Source organism: Trifolium pratense, linkage group LG6, assembly GCF_020283565.1.
Source record: "Trifolium pratense cultivar HEN17-A07 linkage group LG6, ARS_RC_1.1, whole genome shotgun sequence".
NCBI lineage: Eukaryota > Viridiplantae > Streptophyta > Magnoliopsida > Fabales > Fabaceae > Trifolium > Trifolium pratense.
In genome coordinates this window covers 2,040,344-2,059,944 of record NC_060064.1, presented here as the reverse complement: position 1 = coordinate 2,059,944, position 19,601 = coordinate 2,040,344, and the positions used below count along the sequence as shown (strand labels likewise).

Below are 19,601 nucleotides of genomic sequence, written 5' to 3'. Positions count from 1 at the left end.
GGAAACAATGACAGTTTCTAGAATTTTATGGGTTATACCAATTCTGTCATGATAATTGTTTGTAAACAATAACATTTGTTTGCCATTGTTATAGTCTGACAAAAGAGAGAAGTGCTGTTATTCAATTGATTGTGTTTGGTTTATTTTGTTTTAAATTTGATGTGGTCCATTTCTAAAAGAGGAAGAGTTATTAGATTGTATTAGAGTGTATGTACATCAATATGTAAAATTATAGTGCAGGAGACGACGATGGCGGCGAACGGCATTTCAACCAATAAACCTACGGAAGGATCAATGGAGCTGACAACAACGTGAAGCAATGAGTTTGCGACGACGATGTCAACCGGCACCACGCGAACAAGATAGTGTGTTGGTTGTTATTAAAGATTGAAGAAAGGATGAAGTACAAAGTACAAGTGTGTAAAGGGAGAGAAAAGAAAGCAAAACGACATTTATTTTAAAGGTTTTAATTCTTATCCATTGATTTGTCCCTAAAAGGAATGAAGGGTTGAGATCACCCCACATTATTTCCTGCAGTTTTCTCTCCACGGGAGAGAATCCATTCCCTCAGTAAACAGAGTAGAAGTAATTTCACGTGGGAGAGAGACGAGTAACAAAGGGACAAAATTGTTTGTTTGGTAAACGGACAAGGATTACATGACTTTGACCCGGGAAAGTCATGTAACTTTGGACAAATTCTGTCCTTTTGATCAATCGAATGACCCATAGTATGCCACCTGTTATTTTTCTAAAAATTAATGAAACAAACAAAAATCAACAAGAAGATTTTGCAGCGTTTTCTGTAAGAATTCAATTCCATCGGTTGTTTAATTCAAGAGATAAAGAGATGCATTAGAAATAACAAGAATACCACTCAACCTGCATGGAGAAGACATTCTGATTTGGAAACTCGGTAGAAATGGAGATCGACGACAGGTGGAAGATTGACGGCGACGAGCGACGGAGATCTGGTGGACGGCTGGTGGAGGATCGACGACAGCGAGCAACAGAGATCTGGTCGATGGCAGAACTTGATGAAGAAACGATTTTGAACAAAATTTATCCTTTTGCTGTGTTACACATGAAAAAGAAACTTTGATTTTGGAGGTAGACATAGATTGAATCTTTGTTTCTCGTTTTTATTTGATGCTAAAGTGCTGATTTGAAGTTAAAAAAATTTGATTTGGAGTAAAAAGTGGAACGGCAACGGAACAAAATATTGATTTGTGTTTTTAATGCTACAGTAATAATAAATAATATTGGTAAATATAAAGTAGTAAAGTTGTACTCTGTAATATCATTAAAATATTGCTGTAATTATACTCGACCCGTTTTACCACTTAAACTCGACCCGTTTCGGTACGGATTGGGCTGGTTTTTGGGTTACCACTTTTGATTCATATAACACCCTTCCTTTCTAAATACTACCTCCTCTTAATATACAAGATCATTTTACAAAATATTTGTGTGTCATTTTATAAGATCATTTTTTAAATTCAAGATATATTAATTAAATTTTCATTTTATATGGAAGATGTATAAATCATCGAGATATCAAGCCTGCAAACATTCTTCTTGATGATGATATGGAAGCTAGGATTGTAAGTTTTGAACTTGCAACGGCGATGCCTGATGGGCAGACGCATATCAGTACTACAAGCGTGGTTGGCACGGTGGGATATATAGCACCTGAGTATCATCACTTATTCACAGTCAGTGACAAGTGTGACATTTATAGCTTTGGTGTTAGCTTGGTGCTTTGGTGATGGGAAAACTTCCTTCTGATGATTTTTTTCACCACACGGACGAGTTGAGTTCGGTCAGGTGGATGAGAAATATCATGACTTCAGAAAATCCAAAGGATGCAATTGATAAAAGGCAAAGTGGATTACTCACCTCTAATCATGGTGAACAACCACAAGCATAAACTATACTAAAACTAAGAACTAAGAAAATATAAGAGAAAACTTTATTTGATGAATTGTAATGTTACAAGTGATGGAAGGTGTGTTTTACATGAGAGAAAGTCCTATATATAGCCACAAGACTTGTGATTTTCGTGGCTTTACAATAGAATAGGAGTTACACATTGTTTAATGGCCATAAAGAAGGAAATAAAGATATAAGACTGATTTGTGAAAAGCTTTTAGCATTTGGCACTGTCTGACACTGTCACGGCCGTAACATAGCATGCACTGGTCGTGACAACCTTCAGTTTTCGTGGTTTTTTATTTTTCTTTTCTCTTTCTTGTACTTGGTGGGTTTTTATGACCCTTTTAATGTGTTTATTAGCCAATCCCACGAAATGTAACTACTTTTAGTCATGAATTCCACTAGCTCTTCATTTAGTATAGTAAGCACCCATCCACATGCAAGGAAGGTTATGATGTTTTGTATATGAAAATCCAAACTGAATTATCACAATGTTGCTGTTCTAAATGGTAATTGATTGAAGTGTTCAGAGCCGACCTTTTTGGCCAAGAGATCAGTACAATTTCAATTCAATCTAAACAAAATGAAGGTATGTTTCACATGACCTAGAATTCTCACTTCTCACAAACAATATTTACTGTTTGCAATTTTACCTTCTCAACTCATTAGTCTCCTCTGTTTGCCTTCAATATGTTAAAGTCTCAGCCTCTATCTGTCAAAACTAGCACAAAGGAAGCAGTAGAACTAACTAAGACAGAGAAGAACCAATCCAGTATTATTATATATATATATATATATATATATATATATATATATATATATATATATATATAGGGTTGAGTGTTCCTCTCCATTTTCTATTTTTCCATTTCTTTTATCTACTACTAATATATTAAAATCGATTACTACCAAAGTTACTAATTTATACTTATTACTTTTAACCACATTGCCATAATTTTAAACTTTTCCAACGTGGTTACCAATTTTTAAAGACGCCACATCCCCCCACGCTACTAAACAACCATCAAGTTCCAGAAGTGTGCATATAGAATGCACAAATTGTGTGAAATTCGGGTCTTCAAGATGCATACATCCGAATTAATGTTGGGGGTAGGAAAAGTAACATGTTGTTTTCTGGCTAAAGCTCGAAGGATTTGTTATAGCATGATATGTTTTTACAGAAGAACAATAAACTCAAGACAATTTTGGATGTTCAAGTATTCAAAAAGCTATTTCCACTATCCAAAGCACAAATTTAGTTTCCCTGATTCGACTAGTTCTTTGACGGAACCTTCTATATCCTTGTAGAAAAGACTAAAGTTACAGCAAAAACATTAGCATGACAAGAAGGCATCATCTGTATTCCACAGGTAATCGGTAACCCGGCATTACTATTTTATCTGCCAACATTTTTCCAGTCTTTGGCATAACATGCCAGTGCAAAGTCAAGTTAAATTCTTTACCACGCAAATTGGTTCCCTGGACACAGAATAAAAAAAAAGGCAAAATTAAGGCCTAAAGAAATCTGAAGCAATTCATATGAGATAGACTTCCTTGAAGAGTTATATACCTGATCAATGAAACGATATTTATTTGATGTGTGAATCAAAAACTTTGCATGCTCTTTAGAGGGAATGATACCATCCCACAGGGATATCTGCAAATGGCATTTCAAGAGACTGAGCAACATATATGACACAACAAAATACTGAAGGTGGCAAAAATGCAGCATAGCATGCAATGACACAACTATCTGAGTGACATGAAATCCTGAATAGTGTAAACAAAATCTGAAGCTGTTATCTCAACAATGGAAATTCGAGATTCACCAATGACCTGCCCTCTATTACCATGGCTTCTTTTTAATCTATTGTTATAAAAAGGAGCTGGCAAGCTTAAAATTGAAGTGTTTATATTTTAAATGAAGTTGCAGACAAACTAACCAAATCATACCTGATTCAGGGAATTCTTTGGTGTATCATACTCAGCAGCTAAAAATACAAAAACCTGAAAGCATAGAAAGCAAGCAAAATAAAAATTAGTTTTCATTCTTCCCCATCCAGTCCTGATATTTACTTATACTAAAAAAACTATACTTTTCAGAATAAAAAAACTAAGATGAAAAATGCAATTGAAGTCAAGAACCTGTTTTGTGTTCCACGTGAAAAGAGACTGTAAATCTGCTGAAATATTCAGCGTCATGCTGACCTGCAAGAATATAAATGCCTCTGCTTCAGATTGAACAATAAATAATGAAGACATTTGAACATCAGATAAAGTGATCCCAACAAGCTAGTATATGGCAATGACACTGATATTCAGACCATAGTGTGCAGAGAAATATGAAAAATACAAGTATTATAAATGTTGCGGTGCTAAAAAAAATTATGTGGACTAGAACCAGCGTGATGTTTCCAATTACTTCTAGCTTCGATCTTGACTAGTTTGATTCACAGGCAGTTACCCCCCGTCCCCCTTATATGTTGTATGTAAAAACACGGACATTCCAACAAGGTATATGAAGCAATTACTGAATTACAATGAAAGCCCACTAATTTGGAAGTAATTTGATGACTTCTAATAGATAACCTCCCCCTCCTTAATTAGTATGGAAAGTAGTTATAAGAAATAAGGCTTGTTGCAAATAAGTAAAAGGAGAGATTAGGGGAGAAAGATAAGATATCTTGTCATTTGGAAGAGTTTAAGTTTTTGGCTAGGAAGGTGTAAAGACTAAAGAGTATAGACCCTCTAAGTTCTGCAATTATACTGCTTGGGAAGAAGTAAAATATTCCAAGCACTGTGATAGAGCTGGCACTAGAAAACAGAAAGAATTGGGAAAATAGTTTATTGCGTGCATTAAGACCAACTACACAAATTTCTAACTTACGCAAATTTCCTAACTGACGACATGTCACAATCTGTCATAACAGTCTGGTTATTTGAGTTATAAACCCTTGTACCCTGCTTCTTTTGCATTACAGAATTTAGAAACCCTCTTAATCAAGGGTCATGTGGTCTATCACACTGGCTCAACACAGTCAGTTAAAGCAAAAGGACACTTGGCACAAAATGCAACAAATCAGTAAATCGGAAAGAGCTCTAGAGTGAGAGTTTCCAACAGAAGATATAAAACTTCACATACAAGGCAAAGGATAGAGATACAACGGGGCATGGGATTTGAGAGAATTCTTTGCTTCATCTGACTTTTTGGTTCACATCACATGTCACTCTTCCTCGAGCACCAACGAGAGTAGTTTCCTTTCATAACCTATATAGTACTATATACCATAACACATAAGTGGCTCTTCCTAAGTTCCTAGCCAGTACAATTTGGCATTCACACTCCTTCTGTACTCGAGTTATAATCCCTCAGTATCATCATCAATAAAACTCACACTAATTCATCTCTGACTTCTCTATCTCTAATGTTTCATTGCCATAAACTGTGTTTCTCACATACACCGTAACAGGGGAATTCTAAATTCTCCCCTACTTTTTTTTTTTGGTTGATAGACGAAATGACAAAGCCATTGAAAACTCACACACACAAAGTGGAGTGACCAAACCCTGGTCCTGACGTCCGACACTAGCAATTTCGGCATTTATGCCGGTTGAGCTAGGATTTGTGGACAAATTCTCCCCTACTTCATTGTAATAAAATTTGAGTTAATATCAAAATCATAACTAGTTCTTCTTCTTCTTCTTCCTAACAAATAATTCAGATATTTCCTTCATCAAAAACTTAGACTAACAGCAACAACTTAAGTTTCTTAAAACATGAGAATGAGAAAACTATCATGAACCTAATTGTGTGCATATCAAACACAGGTAAACAAGATCTGCAACATTGATTAAGTAAACGGTAGCATCTAAACACGATACAAAATTCAAAAAAAAAAATAAAATAAAGAAAAATGACCTCATCATTGCCATTAGGCTGTTTCTGAAACCAGTTAATATTCAACACCTGCATTAATTAACAGAAAATGATAGGTTAGCAAAAACGATTGAAATGAAAATTGAATGATAGATCTGTGAAAGAGTCGAGAAGGTACCTGAACTTGTGCAGAAGGAGATGGAGAATTGAGAGAATCAGATAGAGAAGCAATCGCACACATAAAAGCAAGAATTGTGAGTGAAAATGTTAACAAAGCATTGGCTCTGTAACCGAATGAATGCATTTTTGTTGTTTTCTTCTTCGATTCAAATTGCACACTCTCTGTTTGATAAAAGTAAACAAAGAAAGAAAGAAAAGAAAAGAAAATAGGAGAGACTAGTCACTTACTCTGTGTTGAGCAGACAGACAAGGGAACGTTCTTACTTTCCTAATTTTTCTTTTTAAAGTTTGTTTTTTTTGAAAGGTTTTTTCCTAATTGTAGTTGGGATTTCTAGCTTTACTAGTCTCACACCCGTGCGATGCACAGGTGTTATGTGGTATTTTATATTATAATGTTGAAAAATTATTTGTATAAATTGTAACAATAAGTATTATAAAATGAAAATTATAATAATAATAATAATAATAATAATAATAATATAAAAGTGATGTACTTATCACTTCCTCCAACTAATATATATACCTATATGTATAGAGAATGAGTACGGACCATCAAAATTGAATGAACTGTATTTATTTTTTTGGTGGGGTGTGCCAGCCAATGCAATAGTGCAACGCATAGGCGACACACTAAAATTGAATGAAATATGATAATGATAATGGTTATTATATATTTCAATCTCATAACCTAACTTTTTGCATAACCTTCACTCTTCTCTAAAATTATAATGTAATTAAGTCAATAATGTATATCTTCGTATTTTTTTTGTGTGACTAAATTATAAACTCTTTGTTGTTTCTATGAAAACGGTTGACATTTAAATGGGATAAATATTGAAAGAGAATCCAACCATGTTAATGTTATAATAATGTAGAAAAATGTAACATCACAACATCAATTTTTGGATAATTGGAGAGGTATAATTCAATAATAATGTAGAAAATTGTAACATCTTGTGACATCAATTTTTGGATAATTGGAGAAGCATAATTCTTTATTATTTATTATGAGACTGATATAATATAAAAAAAAATAGAGATGAGAATGATATAATATTGATTATATTGAAAAAATATATAAGGAAGTGATGTGGAAACAAAAAAAAATAGAGATGAAAATGATATAATATAAGGAAGTGATGTGGCATTATTGTGTGATTTAATTGGATGTAAATGAGTGATGTGGATTAGGGTTAAGATGGATAGTAGGAGAACTATCTAGGAATTATATATATAGATAACATTTCTAGCTTTATCGTCAAAAAAACATCGCTTAAAAAAAAAAAAACTATAATTTTTTGGTAAAAGAAAAACTATAATTTTTTTTATTGAGTTGATCGTATATTGTTACTATTTTATGAAAATTCCACACTAAAACTCATGTATCCTTTTTATATAATATAGATAGATAAAAAACATCAAGGATATTGTTAGTATTATGAAAAGTTCATATCAAATATCATCTTTATATATAGTCTAGATGAGTTGGGATCCTCTCCATTTTCTATTCTTTCCATTTCTTCCATTACCAAAGTTTTTAAATATTTTTGGGTGTATAAATGATATTTGGACCCACTTAATGTCACACTTTTGCATTTATATTCCCAAAACTATATAATAATGGAGGAAATGGAAATAATTAGAAATGGAGAGGATCCTAACTCAGTATAGATATAGATGTCACATCACATCATTTAAAATATGTTAATTCACAATTTTTAAATACAAAAATTTGATAGAGACCAAAATTGAGTAATTTTAAAATATGGGACCAATATTATTTAGGAAAATTCTATGGTATATTTGATACTTTCTACTAATGTATTGGTACATCAGATATTTAAATAAGTAGATAAATGAATATTTTTTAAAAGAAACTATGTTTTATATCATTAAAAACATTATAATAACTAAATATTATTTATCAAAACGGTCAAAAATATAAAATTTGACATTTTTTTTAATTTTATTCCTAATAATCATCATTATTGAATTTTTTTAATGAAAAATATTAAAAAATTAGTGTAATGCCTATAAAGAATAAAATCGTGTTTTTTCTTGTGATATTATTATCTCTAAAATACAATAAAAATAATTACTAATTTATCAATTTATCACTCTAATGTATCGACTCTAAGTCTCTAATGTATCGATACATTCAAATTATTCGAATGTATCGTAAAACTCCCTATTATTTATTTATTTTTTAGAGTGAATTCTTAAACCTTAAGCACTATCCCCGCCACTGTAATCTCTATACTATCGTCTTCCTCTTTCATTCTTCAATCAAGCTTTTCTTCTATTGCGCTACTCCCTAGTTTCTCCTCCTTCACAGAAAAAAAAAATGCCTTCATTTCCATTGATTCAGAACGCACGAACCACAATGCTTTCTTTCAAGCTACGAACAAATTATATCTATGGAAACAACAATCACTTCTGCAAAACCTTGAGTACTTCTGCAATTCCAAACGAGTATGGTAGATTCCCTAATCAACCACCACCTTCTCATCACAACAACACACCTCCTCAACAACATTTCAATCATTATAATCAAAATGTTCAACAGGGTCGATTTCCTCCTCAACAGGGTTGGAACCCTCAAAATCGACCACCTCCTCAAAACCCTAATTTCCGGCAACAACCACCACCTTCTCAAAACCCTCATTTTCGACCACCCATTCGTCAAAATCCCAACTTTCAGCCACCCAATAATCCCAATCGATCGAACAACCAGAATCAGTGGAGTAACCCCAACCAATTTCAAAACCCTAATAGCCAATTCCAAAACCCTAAGGATTCTGTTCAAGAACAATCTCCTCCGCCTCCTTCAATTGTTGACTTGATACGTTTTTGTAGAGAGGGGAAGGTTAAAGAAGCGCTTGAATTGATGGAAAAAGGTATCAAAGCTGATGCTGATTGCTTTCATCTTTTGTTTGAGTTGTGTGGTAAATCGAAATCCGTTGAGGATGCTAAGAAAGTGCATGATTACTTTCTACAATCTACTTTTAGGAGTGATTTCAAGTTGCATAATAAGGTCATTGAGATGTATGGGAATTGTAAAAGTATGACTGATGCACGTAGGGTGTTTGATCATATGCCTAACAGAAATATGGATTCTTGGCACATGATGATTCGTGGCTACGCGAATAGTACTATGGGAGACGAGGGTTTGCAGTTATTTGAGCAGATGAATGAGCTTGGTTTGGAGATAACTTCAGAGACTTTGCTTGCAGTGTTATCGGCTTGTGCCAGTGCAGAGGCTGTGGAGGATGGTTACATATATTTGGAATCCATGAAAAGCAAGTATGGAATTGAACCAGGAGTAGAGCACTATATGGGGCTTTTGGATGTTCTTGGACAATCTGGATACCTCAAAGAAGCTGAGGAGTTTATTGAGAACCTGCCATTTGAGCCTACAGTGACAGTAATGGAGACCCTCAAGAGTTATGCTAGAATTCATGGAGATATTGATCTTGAAGACCATGTTGAGGAGTTGATAGCTAGTCTTGACCCATCAAAGGCTGTTGTCAATAAGTTCCCTACACCGCCTCCCAAAAAGTATACTGCAATTAGCATGCTGGATGGCAGGAACAGAATCATTGAGTATAAGAATCCTACTTTTTATAAGGATGATGAGAAGTTGAAGGCTTTGAGTAGTATGAAAGACGCTGGATATTCTCCTGATATAAGATGTGTTCTCCATGACATTGATCCGGAAGCTAAGGAGCAGGCTTTGCTCTACCACAGTGAACGTTTAGCGATTGCCTATGGTCTTATTAGTACTCCTCCTAGAACACCTCTTAGGATTATCAAGAACCTTCGTGTCTGCAATGACTGTCACAATGCCATCAAGATCATGTCTAGGATTGTAGGTAGGGAACTGATTGTCCGAGATAACAAAAGGTTTCATCATTTCAAGGATGGAAAATGCTCTTGTGGGGATTACTGGTGAAGGAATCATTATTTCAAATCCTACAACATCATGAATATATAAAATTCTATGCGCCAGCTCCGACAGATGTGTGTGGAAGCTTTCAATGGTGCTAGGGATAGGAGATGAATGAAGTATGTAGTATGCACTGATTTAAAGTATATCTGCTTCTTGTTCAGATATTAGCACTATTCCCTCTCTTCTCATGCTCATTGCTATATCCTCATATCCTTAAAATTGCTCTTGTATGGTTTTGTTTATTTTATTATTTTTTAGTTCTAGCCCACTTCGATTTTAGCTCCAGCTTGATCCATGCAAGTATGTAGATAGAACAAGTTTGTTTTTGTTGAAAATATGTTAAATGTTTGAAGCTTCATATCTATAGCTATAGCTGGGGATTCCAATTGTGTGCAACCTCATATTTATCTATTGTTTGGGATCCGGATTTTGTGCGGTCGGAAAGATATGACTGCATTCACTGGGGTGTGGGGTACCTATTATTCGTCGGCGGTCTGGCACCCCTACTCACTTAAAGGATGCTGCTTAATGACGAAGGAAATTCTTTATTAATTAACAGAGACTTCTTCCCCTTTCGTTAAGCGCATCGAGCCAGGAGTGGACATCATCATCTGCAGACAAATCCAGATCAGATTTACAGTCCGTTCTAATCTAAGGAGGGAAGAAAAACCCAAAATAAAGCTTAGTGATTTTGTGAACTAGTAATATTATTTTTTAGGTATTCCTCCAGGTCAAATGAAAGTGTTGATTTTTGTTCTTCTCTATCTGCTATTAATACGTATATCGCCCTCTTGAGAGGAAGATTTTATCCATTAAAGGTTAATCCATAGGACCAACAAAAACAGAAGATTAACAAGCTTAACAAACAAACCGAAGATTTACAAGCTTAACAAACAAAAACTGATAACCAACATAACTACTTACTGCCAACTTTCCCATTTACAAGCTTAACAAACAATAATAACTTTCATCATTTTTGAAGGGATGAATGTTAGCTGAAAGATGCCAACATCAAACAAAATTGAACAATACTCTGGATTGGACTCATTAATTAAAGAACTAATTCAAGAATTGGCTGCTGTTGGCAGCTCTGTAAACGCCCTACTTCTTGGTCTTAGTCCCAGATAATAACATCAATGTTGACTCGACCCAATAGGGTAACCGTGTGACCCATTATGCGGAATGCCCCATCATGCCCCTGCCCCGTCCTCTTTCCTCGTCAGAACTAGTTCTCTTGGCAGTGGGTGCTCTAAATCAGCCGGGAAAACAAGAATTTTGTCGCTGTTATTAATCCCTTCACCCAATAAATTGAATTCGACCGCAGGCTTGATCTTGCCTGTCTATTGAAGTAGGATGTCCTTAATTTCAGTCAGTGTATGCATTATTTCTGTCATCTTGGCTGACTGTTTGTCAGTAACACGTTCCCGTGCAGCCAATCAATTTCCAAGGCATCAAATCAATTTTTTGGATTCTTTCTCTCATTATTCTACACTAATATGCATCTAATTACTTTATGTCCAAGGCGTCATATTTTCCCAACCTGTATAAGTTAAAGAAGATAAAAAAAGGAAACTAAATTCAAGCATTCTTATTCGTTGGTTTAATAATTTGCATGCTGCAGCCAAATTTTGGCCTTGTTATTCTTCTTGAGCATTAAAAACATACTCCTATATTGAGATATAACTCTATGTGTAATGTTGTAAATTTAACATGTTGACAACAATAGTATAATTGTTTGTTGGACTTTGCATGGAATGGAATTTTATTAGGTTTGGTATAACACATATCAGAGACTGCTTTGTATGATATATATTTTGTTTCCTCCCATTGGGTTTTTTTTTTTTTTAATATATTGCAGAGAGTGACTCCTTGGAATGTACTAGTTAAGTTAAGGGACGCTGTCCTAAATGGTCCTGAAACCCATCCGGGTGCCACACTCTATTCTGGGAAATCATCAACAATTATGCTTAAACAAGAGAAGTGACAAAAACGTATTCATACAGAAAGGAGATTACAATCCACAAGGGGGGTTATTATGCATCACGGGAAGATACATGACCAGGAATTTGAAGGAAAAATTGTGTAATTAAAACACAAGAAAGTTATCTTTCTTGGTGTACTATGCATTTCTTTATTACTGTTGAGATGTTTGTGTAAAACATTGATGCAGTTGAATGTTGAAGAAAAAATACGCAGTAATGGAGGAGAAGCAGCCTTAGCATCCTTAGATAGGAATATGGTAAGTCATCTTAACGACCAAATTAGCAAAAAAGAGGTATTGAAGAAGCTACTATCTGAAGGAATATTAAAACCCTCAGGAAAAAAATTGGATTTCTCTTATGACTACATCTGGAGCTAAGGGCGCACGGCAAGTGCATTGTTGCATCTACATCAATTATCACTTATGATTTCTCTTCACCAAAAAGGATGATTTCGGCAGAATCCGAGTTCGATTACTGGGTGGAATAATTTCTTGACCAGACTTCCGAACTCTGGACTATTATGACCCATTTCCCCTAAGAATCAGAGGGTTATAAAAAAATAAAATAATAATAAGAAATCATCAATTAATTGAACCTAATTTCATCCGGTGCCTATTTTGGTGGGTTAGTCCAAACAGAATAAAAACTTTGGCTTTAAATGGGACCCCCCCGTAAGTGGACCGTAAAATTGGTCCACTCGAATTAGTCAGTTATAAAAAAAAATTAATCGAAACCTATTCACTCGATTTTTTTTTTCCTTTTTTTTTTGTCAATTTTTTTTTTCATTTTCTAAATCAATCAAATAATATTCTAAAAATACTATAATTAAATATGACATAATTAGTTATAAAAAAAATACTAATAAATTTGACGAAATTGAAAGATATATTTATATTTTAAATCACTAAAAATATTTTATTTTAAATAAATATGACGAAATTGAAAGATATATTTATATTTTAAATCACTAAAAATATTTTATTTCATATTGATAATTAACTCTTCGATGCTCAAAGAAAGTGAATATTAATAATTTAGAGTTTTGCCGAGACGTAAGTAAAGTCTAAAAAAAAAAACTACATTCCAAAAACCGAACTTAAAATTACCCAACAATTCCTCTTTAGTAAGAACTCATTAATCAATTGAACCTAAATCACTTGATTTTTTTTTCTTTTCTAAATCAACCAAATAATATTCTAAAAATACTATAATTAAATATGACAGAATTAGTTATAAAAAAATAATAATAAATACTGTATGACAGAATTGAAAGATATATTTATATTTTAAATCACTAAAAATATTTTATTTTATTTTATATTGGTTTAAAGTCACTATAAATATCTCTATCCAAAAAAAAAAATCACTATAAATATTTTTTTTATATTGGTTTTAAATCACAAAAATATTTTTTTGTCAAAAAATCACTAAAAATATTAAACATTATTGAAATATTATTCTATATTAAACATTATTGAAATATTTATATAATATTATTGGTTGAGGTTCTTCATTTTGAATCTCATTAATATGAGCTACCCGATCATAAATCTACAGCCGAGAATACCTAATGTGTGATGTGCGCAGCTACAGCATTGAATCATGTTCCCGTGTATGGGTTGTCAACAAAACATTTCCCCAAGTATGTGTGTTATTGCGAAACATTCTCATCTCTCACGCTCGATTTGTCTAATAACTTTGAGAGAGTAATCTTCAAAGTGACTGTCAACAAGTTGTAAATGTTTTCCGTAATGACTATTTATATGCAAATGAGCTTCGTACTTTGCTTTCAATTTGTAGTTTCTTTCTCATTTTTAATATTAATTACAAGGCTGCCTAATTATAACATAGCAGCAGTCATAACTTATATGTTTGATGGCAAGTCGATAGAGAATAGAGTCGTTGTACAATCTTGCTAATGTGTGTATTTCAGACTACTTCCAGTGTTAATCACTATTATCCACCTGGTTGTATCTTTTTATTTTTTGGTACATTATCTGATTGTATCTCTTCTATTATATTGAATGAAATGTAATAAATTCATTATTCATTTTGCTTAAAAAAAACACACAACACAAGTTAGTTGATTGCGGTTTTTAATACCTTCAATTTATCTGGTTGTATGATTTGTTTATGATTCTTTTTCTTTAACTCTTTGTAAAATTTTGTAGTCTACCTCGATACACCTTGTATTGAGAAGACTGATTTATTATATCTCATTTTTTCTTGTTAAAAAAAAAGCCTTCATTTTATTTTATTTTGAGATAATGTGAAGAGGTATTAGTGGCCTTGTGTTTTTACTTTTTAACGTCTCGTTTTTATGAATATTTTTGTTGTTGTTGTTGTGACAATTCACTTCAATAATAGAAATTAAAAAACAAAATACTAATAGATTTAGGCAGGAGGAGTCCAAAAAACAAAGAAATAAGATTTAGAAAAAATGCTCTCGTTAGGAAGGAATGATTCCGTAAAAAAAATAAAAAATAGAAGGAATGATAGGCGATTTGAAGATAAATTCTGAGAAACGTATTCTTTAAAAACTTTAGTGATATTTTTGCCTAATTAACTAAAAATTAATTAAATTTCTATAAACATGGACACCAATATAAAATAATATAATTTTTTTTTGTAATTTAAAATATAAATAAATATATCATATTTAATCATGTGCTAATCCTTTTTTTTTATAGTTAAATTATACTATCATTTTATTCATTGAGATTTTATTCTTATGATGATCTTTTTTATTTTTATAAAACAAGTTTTTTGTGACTAAAAACAAGTAAAAAAAAAAAAACTTAAAATTATTAAAACTGTTGAGAATTACTTTTGTCACCTACTGATTCTGGGGCGTTTCCTACGAAATTACCATTCTACCTATATTTGTTACTTAAGTAACAAAATATCGTTCGTCGCTTTAGTAGCGGATGTGTTAAATATTTAGATTTTCCCAAGGACCACAAATTAACATCCCAAGAGGCACCCTACCACCAAATTTTCAAAATATATAATTTTTATAATTTTTAATAATAGATAATTTAAGATATTGATGATTAAAGTTGTGTGTTGGCAAACGTGAAGGTGGTCAACTAAGTTATTTATTTTGGGACGGAGGAGTATAATTGAATATGACGGAATTCATTGCCAAAAAAAAAATTATGACGGAATTGAAAGATATATTTATATTTTAAATCACTAAAAATATTTTATTTTATTTTATATTGGTTTTAAATCACTAAAAGTATTTTGTCAAAAAAAAAAAATCACTAAAAGTATTTCATTTTATTTTATATTGGATTGAATTCAAATTTATATTGTATGAACATTATATATATATATATGTAGGTATTGGTCACTAATTCTCAACCCTCATCTCTGTTCTAGTGTTCTATTATCCGCGGTAGGCAAAGATGAGTGTTCAGGTATATTATATATACACTTCCTACTATTTCTACATCTTTTCTTTTGTTCATATTTCGTTTGTGTATATTTTTTTTCCTTCTTCTTTGGTTCATGTTGTGGTAATTGTGACTATAGTGTGAAAATCATTGATATGTGTTGTTTTCCTTGTTTTCTATGTAGATTTGTATTCTAAAGGTTCATATCAATTGTAAAGGTTGTGAGAAGAAAATAAACAAAGTGCTTTTGAATACTCAGGGTACATTCTTACCGTACATCCTTCATCTCTTTGCTTTATCAATTGTTCTATTTTTCATGAACTATTGTGTTTTAAAAAAAAAATCATAATTTACTGTTTTCAAACGGTTGTTTATAATAATATTATTTTATTTTATGTTGGTACATGAAGAGGAAAAGCATGAAGAAAAAAAACTACGATGCTATGCCCATAATCCTAGGCATCTAAATCCCAGAAACGTAATCAAAGATGATGTTTTGGAGCGTTTTAGGAGGAATTTTATAGGAGTGTATTCAAAGCGAAACACGAGTAATTTTATTTTTGAATACACACTCCTCCTATGAATCATTGTAATTTTTTGCTGGTGTATAAAAATTAAAATTTTAAATTTAATTAAGTATAAATAATTTAGAGTTAAATATATTTTTTTTGTCTCTATAAAATTAGTTAAATATGCATGTAAAATGCAGGGACCAGGGTTCGAACCCCACTATTTCACTTTAAAAGTGAAATTCTAGCACTAGGCTACTTGACAAAAAAAATTAAATTTAGTTTTTTTTTTTTTTTTGATAGAGTTAAATTTAGTTTTGTTCTCTACAAAAAGGTAATATAATATGTTCAAGAAGTATCTATATTATGTGTATGTATTATGTTAAACTTATATAAATCTATATTATTTTAAAAAAAATATTAAAAAAAAAAGTCAAAACTTTATCTATTAGGAACTAAAAAGAAATTAGATACACAAGATAGAAGGAAATATGTAGGTTGGATTTGCTTGATTTTCTAATTTGTTGTTAATTAAAGTCATTAGGTTTGATTTAGTGGTGAGGGACTTAAGTAGTTTGAATAAGGTCCTTAGTTCGATAATAATGATGTCTATGTATTATATTAAACTTATATAAATCTACATTATTTTCAAAAAATATAAAAAACACAGTCAAAATTTTATCTATTAAGAATTAAAAAGAAACCAGATATACAAGATAGTAGGAAATATGTACTTCAACTTTAGTCGGTTGGATTTGACTTAGTTGCTTGATTTTCTAATTTGTTGTTAATTAAAGTCACTAGGTTTAATTTAGTGGTGAAGAGTTTAAGTAGTTTGAATAAAGTCCTTAGTTCAATATCTACTTATTGTAAATTAAAAAAAAAAAAAGTATTTGCTATTGAATTTTTTCTTTTGTTGTCTAGGAGTGGAGAAAGTGAAGATAGATTTAGAGGAAGGGAAAGTAGAAGTAAAAGGTAACGTGGAAGCAAAGGAACTCCTAACAAATCTAAAAAAGAAGGGAAAACATGCTGAGATATGTAGCATCAAGAATCCATTCAAGAAAACTGAGAATGAAGAGGAAAAGAAAAGTAAAGGTTCTTTTTTAGGTTCACTTTTTAGCTTTGGGAAAAAGAGTAAGAATGGAGCTGGAACTTGTAAGAATTGTAATTGTAACAACAATTCCAATTCCATAGATGACCATGATAATAATGGTAATGACCATGACATTCCTATTATTAGTCATCCTTATGGTGAGGGTAGTAATGGAAATGAGGGCCAGATGCAAATTCAAGTGCAACCTTCTTTATATGATCAACAACAATACATGGTTAATAACAATGGATCCATGCAAGAAAATTCAATGATGAATAATGAATATCATCATTATCAAGGGATGCAAATGCAATTGCTGCAACCTTTTTTATATGATCAACAACAATACAGGGCTATGATGAATCAACAACAAGAAGGAAATATGAACATGTATGGTGGAACACATACATCTATGAATTACATGGCTAATCCTACATACAATGAAAACGGTGGGGGATATTGGCTCATGTGAAAATTTATTTATTTTTTTGGCTAGCTTGTTGGAGTTCATGGAATTTTGTCTAAGACTAGAAAATCTAAGTACTTAGAATTATATCTATTATATATTTCCGTTCAGTTTAACTGTTTTTGTTTGGAGATTCTTTCAGATTGGTTATTATTTACATATGTTTTTTTCTTTTAGCTTTCACCATTAGTTTAATCTTGTTCGGAGTCTGTTCTGGCATCGTAGACAATTTTTGCTTAGACAAAATTTTGCTTTTTAACCATAATAACAAATTTGTGTTTGAACAACACAAGAAGTGTCTATTATTATTATTATCACTTCAAGATTTTATTCTTTAGTACTTTATTAACCATAAAAACAACAAGTAGATGCTTATACTTAATAATTAAGCATGCACTCTAAAGATACAACATTGTGATGAGAATATCTATGGAGCATTGGTGAAATCAAAGAGATCAGAACACTTCATTCCATGAGAGTTCAAGGAATTACTAAATCCAAGCATTGACTTTGCAAGATCAAACATCAACAAATTTTCTTCCAATTGATGACTCCCAATAGTAATTGCAGCTTTAGGATGCAACCCACCATTCACAAAAGCCAAACAAGAAACCCCATTTTGTGGCTGAACCATCAAGTTATCACCAGAGATTCTCCAAACAACATTAGGCTTATCCATCACAAACTCAACATTAAGTGCTTGGTTAATCTTTTTTGAATCAAAACACATACCAAATGGTGCTACAGCATTCACTTGTGCTTGTTTTGGGTATTGCTTACCAACTACTTGAATAAATGCCTCAAAGAGAGAGTGTTGGAGAATTGTGTAAGGAATTGCAGTGCTAATCAATGTTCCTCCCATAACACCTTCTGGATAATTTGATAACATAGATCCACTCACTGGAACCACAGTGTGCTGATTAATTCTTATGGAAGTAACATGCATACGGTACTCTCCTTGTTGGTTAGTTGTTAATGGGGTGTAAGCCAAATTATTGAAAATATTAGGGATATTTTTGGTATTATAATTATTACCCTGACCAAAATGCATGTTATTTGGTGCATCCCCAAAAAGTATGGCTCCTTTTGAGTTTGGATAACGAGAGAGACACATGGTGAATTGACGTTGGAGTCCGAAATGTGAAGAAAGTTGATTCTGTAGTGAAATTTGTGAATGGGCTAACCCAGCAACGCCCTGAACGTTGTTGGGTAAACCCTTTTGGGTCAAAAAGGAAGGTGCACAAGAAAAGAGGAACTGAGGGATTGTAACCATTGGGCCTATTTTAGGCCCATTTGTGGCATAGATAGCGAGAACGTCCTGTGCCAGTTCACTCATAGCGGTTTGTTGAGTGACCGGGTTTGCAGACATAAGTGCACAAGTGTTGTTATGGCAACCCGGTCGGTCAGCAGTACTAGTGACACATGTGTGGCATGTGTTAGCATTGGCTCTAGAGCATTGGGTTGAATGACAAAAGGGTGCTTTGTATGTTGAAGATGAGTAGTGTTGGTCACAGTTAACCCATAGGTGTTGACCATTGAGATCAAGGAGAACTGGGATTTTCATTAATGGAGTTCTTTTGTGGATGTTGGCCCAATGAAGTCCAGTTGAAGCATCTTGTTGAACAGGTAGAACTAACAGATTTGGTTTTGATTTGGAATAAGGTGGTTGTTGGTGGCTTGGTTTTGGTTTGGGATAGGGTTGTTGTTGGTGGCTAGATGAGACTAAAAGAAAAGAGCAAAAGAGAGAAATGAGTAGAAAATGAATGATTGAAATAGAAGCCATGTTGGTGTATGTGTTTGTGTAGAAAGATATGTTAAGCTGAGATGATTAAGTTTGTGAATTGCACTATATATATAGAGAGGAACCATATTTAATTAGCGGCAGAGATTGTGACATTTGTTTGGAATGATTGTGTATTATAAATTACTAGAATAATGTTGGGATAGATTGATGAACTTAAGATTGGTAAGAAAACAAAGAGTGTTTGATGAGTGTGAAGGGAGTGAGGGGTTACTTGGCAGCTATGAGAAAAAGCTTAGTTGCATGTATATCAGTTTTCATTTGTTTTATGTAATGTAAAGGAGGCATGTGGAGTGGTGCATTTGGTTTGGCTTGGATTTTTGCCTTGGGATCCATGCATGTATTGTACTGTACTACTCCTGTAGTGTATGTATCAATGAATCAATTTTCCGACACTGTTTGGCTTTGCTTTTA

At 32.7% G+C, this 19,601-nt stretch overlaps 4 protein-coding genes across 4 annotated transcripts; 2 read left to right on the top strand and 2 right to left on the bottom strand.

The window, feature by feature from the left end:
- Positions 1-3,062: 3,062 nt before the first annotated feature.
- Positions 3,063-6,296, bottom strand: LOC123890890 (signal peptidase complex subunit 3B). Its single transcript, XM_045940618.1, has 6 exons — positions 5,988-6,296; positions 5,852-5,899; positions 4,078-4,140; positions 3,886-3,939; positions 3,503-3,589; positions 3,063-3,411 (listed from the first exon to the last, which is right to left on the bottom strand). The coding sequence occupies exons 1-6, from the start codon at positions 6,111-6,113 to the stop codon at positions 3,286-3,288; spliced, it is 504 nt and encodes a 167-aa protein (XP_045796574.1). The 5' UTR covers positions 6,114-6,296; the 3' UTR covers positions 3,063-3,285.
- Positions 6,297-8,177: 1,881 nt separating this feature from the next.
- On the top strand, positions 8,178-10,304 carry LOC123890889 (pentatricopeptide repeat-containing protein At2g15690, mitochondrial-like). Its single transcript, XM_045940617.1, has one exon. The coding sequence runs from the start codon at positions 8,334-8,336 to the stop codon at positions 9,939-9,941; it is 1,608 nt and encodes a 535-aa protein (XP_045796573.1). The 5' UTR covers positions 8,178-8,333; the 3' UTR covers positions 9,942-10,304.
- A 5,026-nt stretch (positions 10,305-15,330) lies between these two features.
- Positions 15,331-17,392, top strand: LOC123889020 (heavy metal-associated isoprenylated plant protein 32-like). The gene is made up of 3 exons (XM_045938194.1): positions 15,331-15,342; positions 15,503-15,578; positions 16,752-17,392. Exons 1-3 carry the CDS (start codon positions 15,331-15,333, stop codon positions 17,390-17,392), a joined length of 729 nt encoding a protein of 242 aa, XP_045794150.1.
- Positions 17,393-17,800: 408 nt separating this feature from the next.
- Positions 17,801-19,191, bottom strand: LOC123890887 (gamma conglutin 2-like). The gene has a single exon (XM_045940616.1). The coding sequence runs from the start codon at positions 19,167-19,169 to the stop codon at positions 17,814-17,816; it is 1,356 nt and encodes a 451-aa protein (XP_045796572.1). The 5' UTR covers positions 19,170-19,191; the 3' UTR covers positions 17,801-17,813.
- Positions 19,192-19,601: the final 410 nt, after the last annotated feature.

Coding starts and splice junctions, on each gene's coding strand:
- LOC123890890 (XM_045940618.1), bottom strand. CDS start 6,113: ATGCATTCATTCGGTTACAGAGCCAATGCTTTGTTAACATTTTCACTC. Junction 4,141..5,851: donor AGCCTAATGGCAATGATGAG/GTCATTTTTCTT, acceptor ATATTCTTGCAG/GTCAGCATGACGCTGAATAT. Junction 3,590..3,885: donor CAAAGAATTCCCTGAATCAG/GTATGATTTGGT, acceptor TGCCATTTGCAG/ATATCCCTGTGGGATGGTAT.
- LOC123889020 (XM_045938194.1), top strand. Junction 15,579..16,751: donor AGTGCTTTTGAATACTCAGG/GTACATTCTTAC, acceptor TTTGTTGTCTAG/GAGTGGAGAAAGTGAAGATA.
- LOC123890889 (XM_045940617.1), top strand. CDS start 8,334: ATGCCTTCATTTCCATTGATTCAGAACGCACGAACCACAATGCTTTCT.
- LOC123890887 (XM_045940616.1), bottom strand. CDS start 19,169: ATGGCTTCTATTTCAATCATTCATTTTCTACTCATTTCTCTCTTTTGC.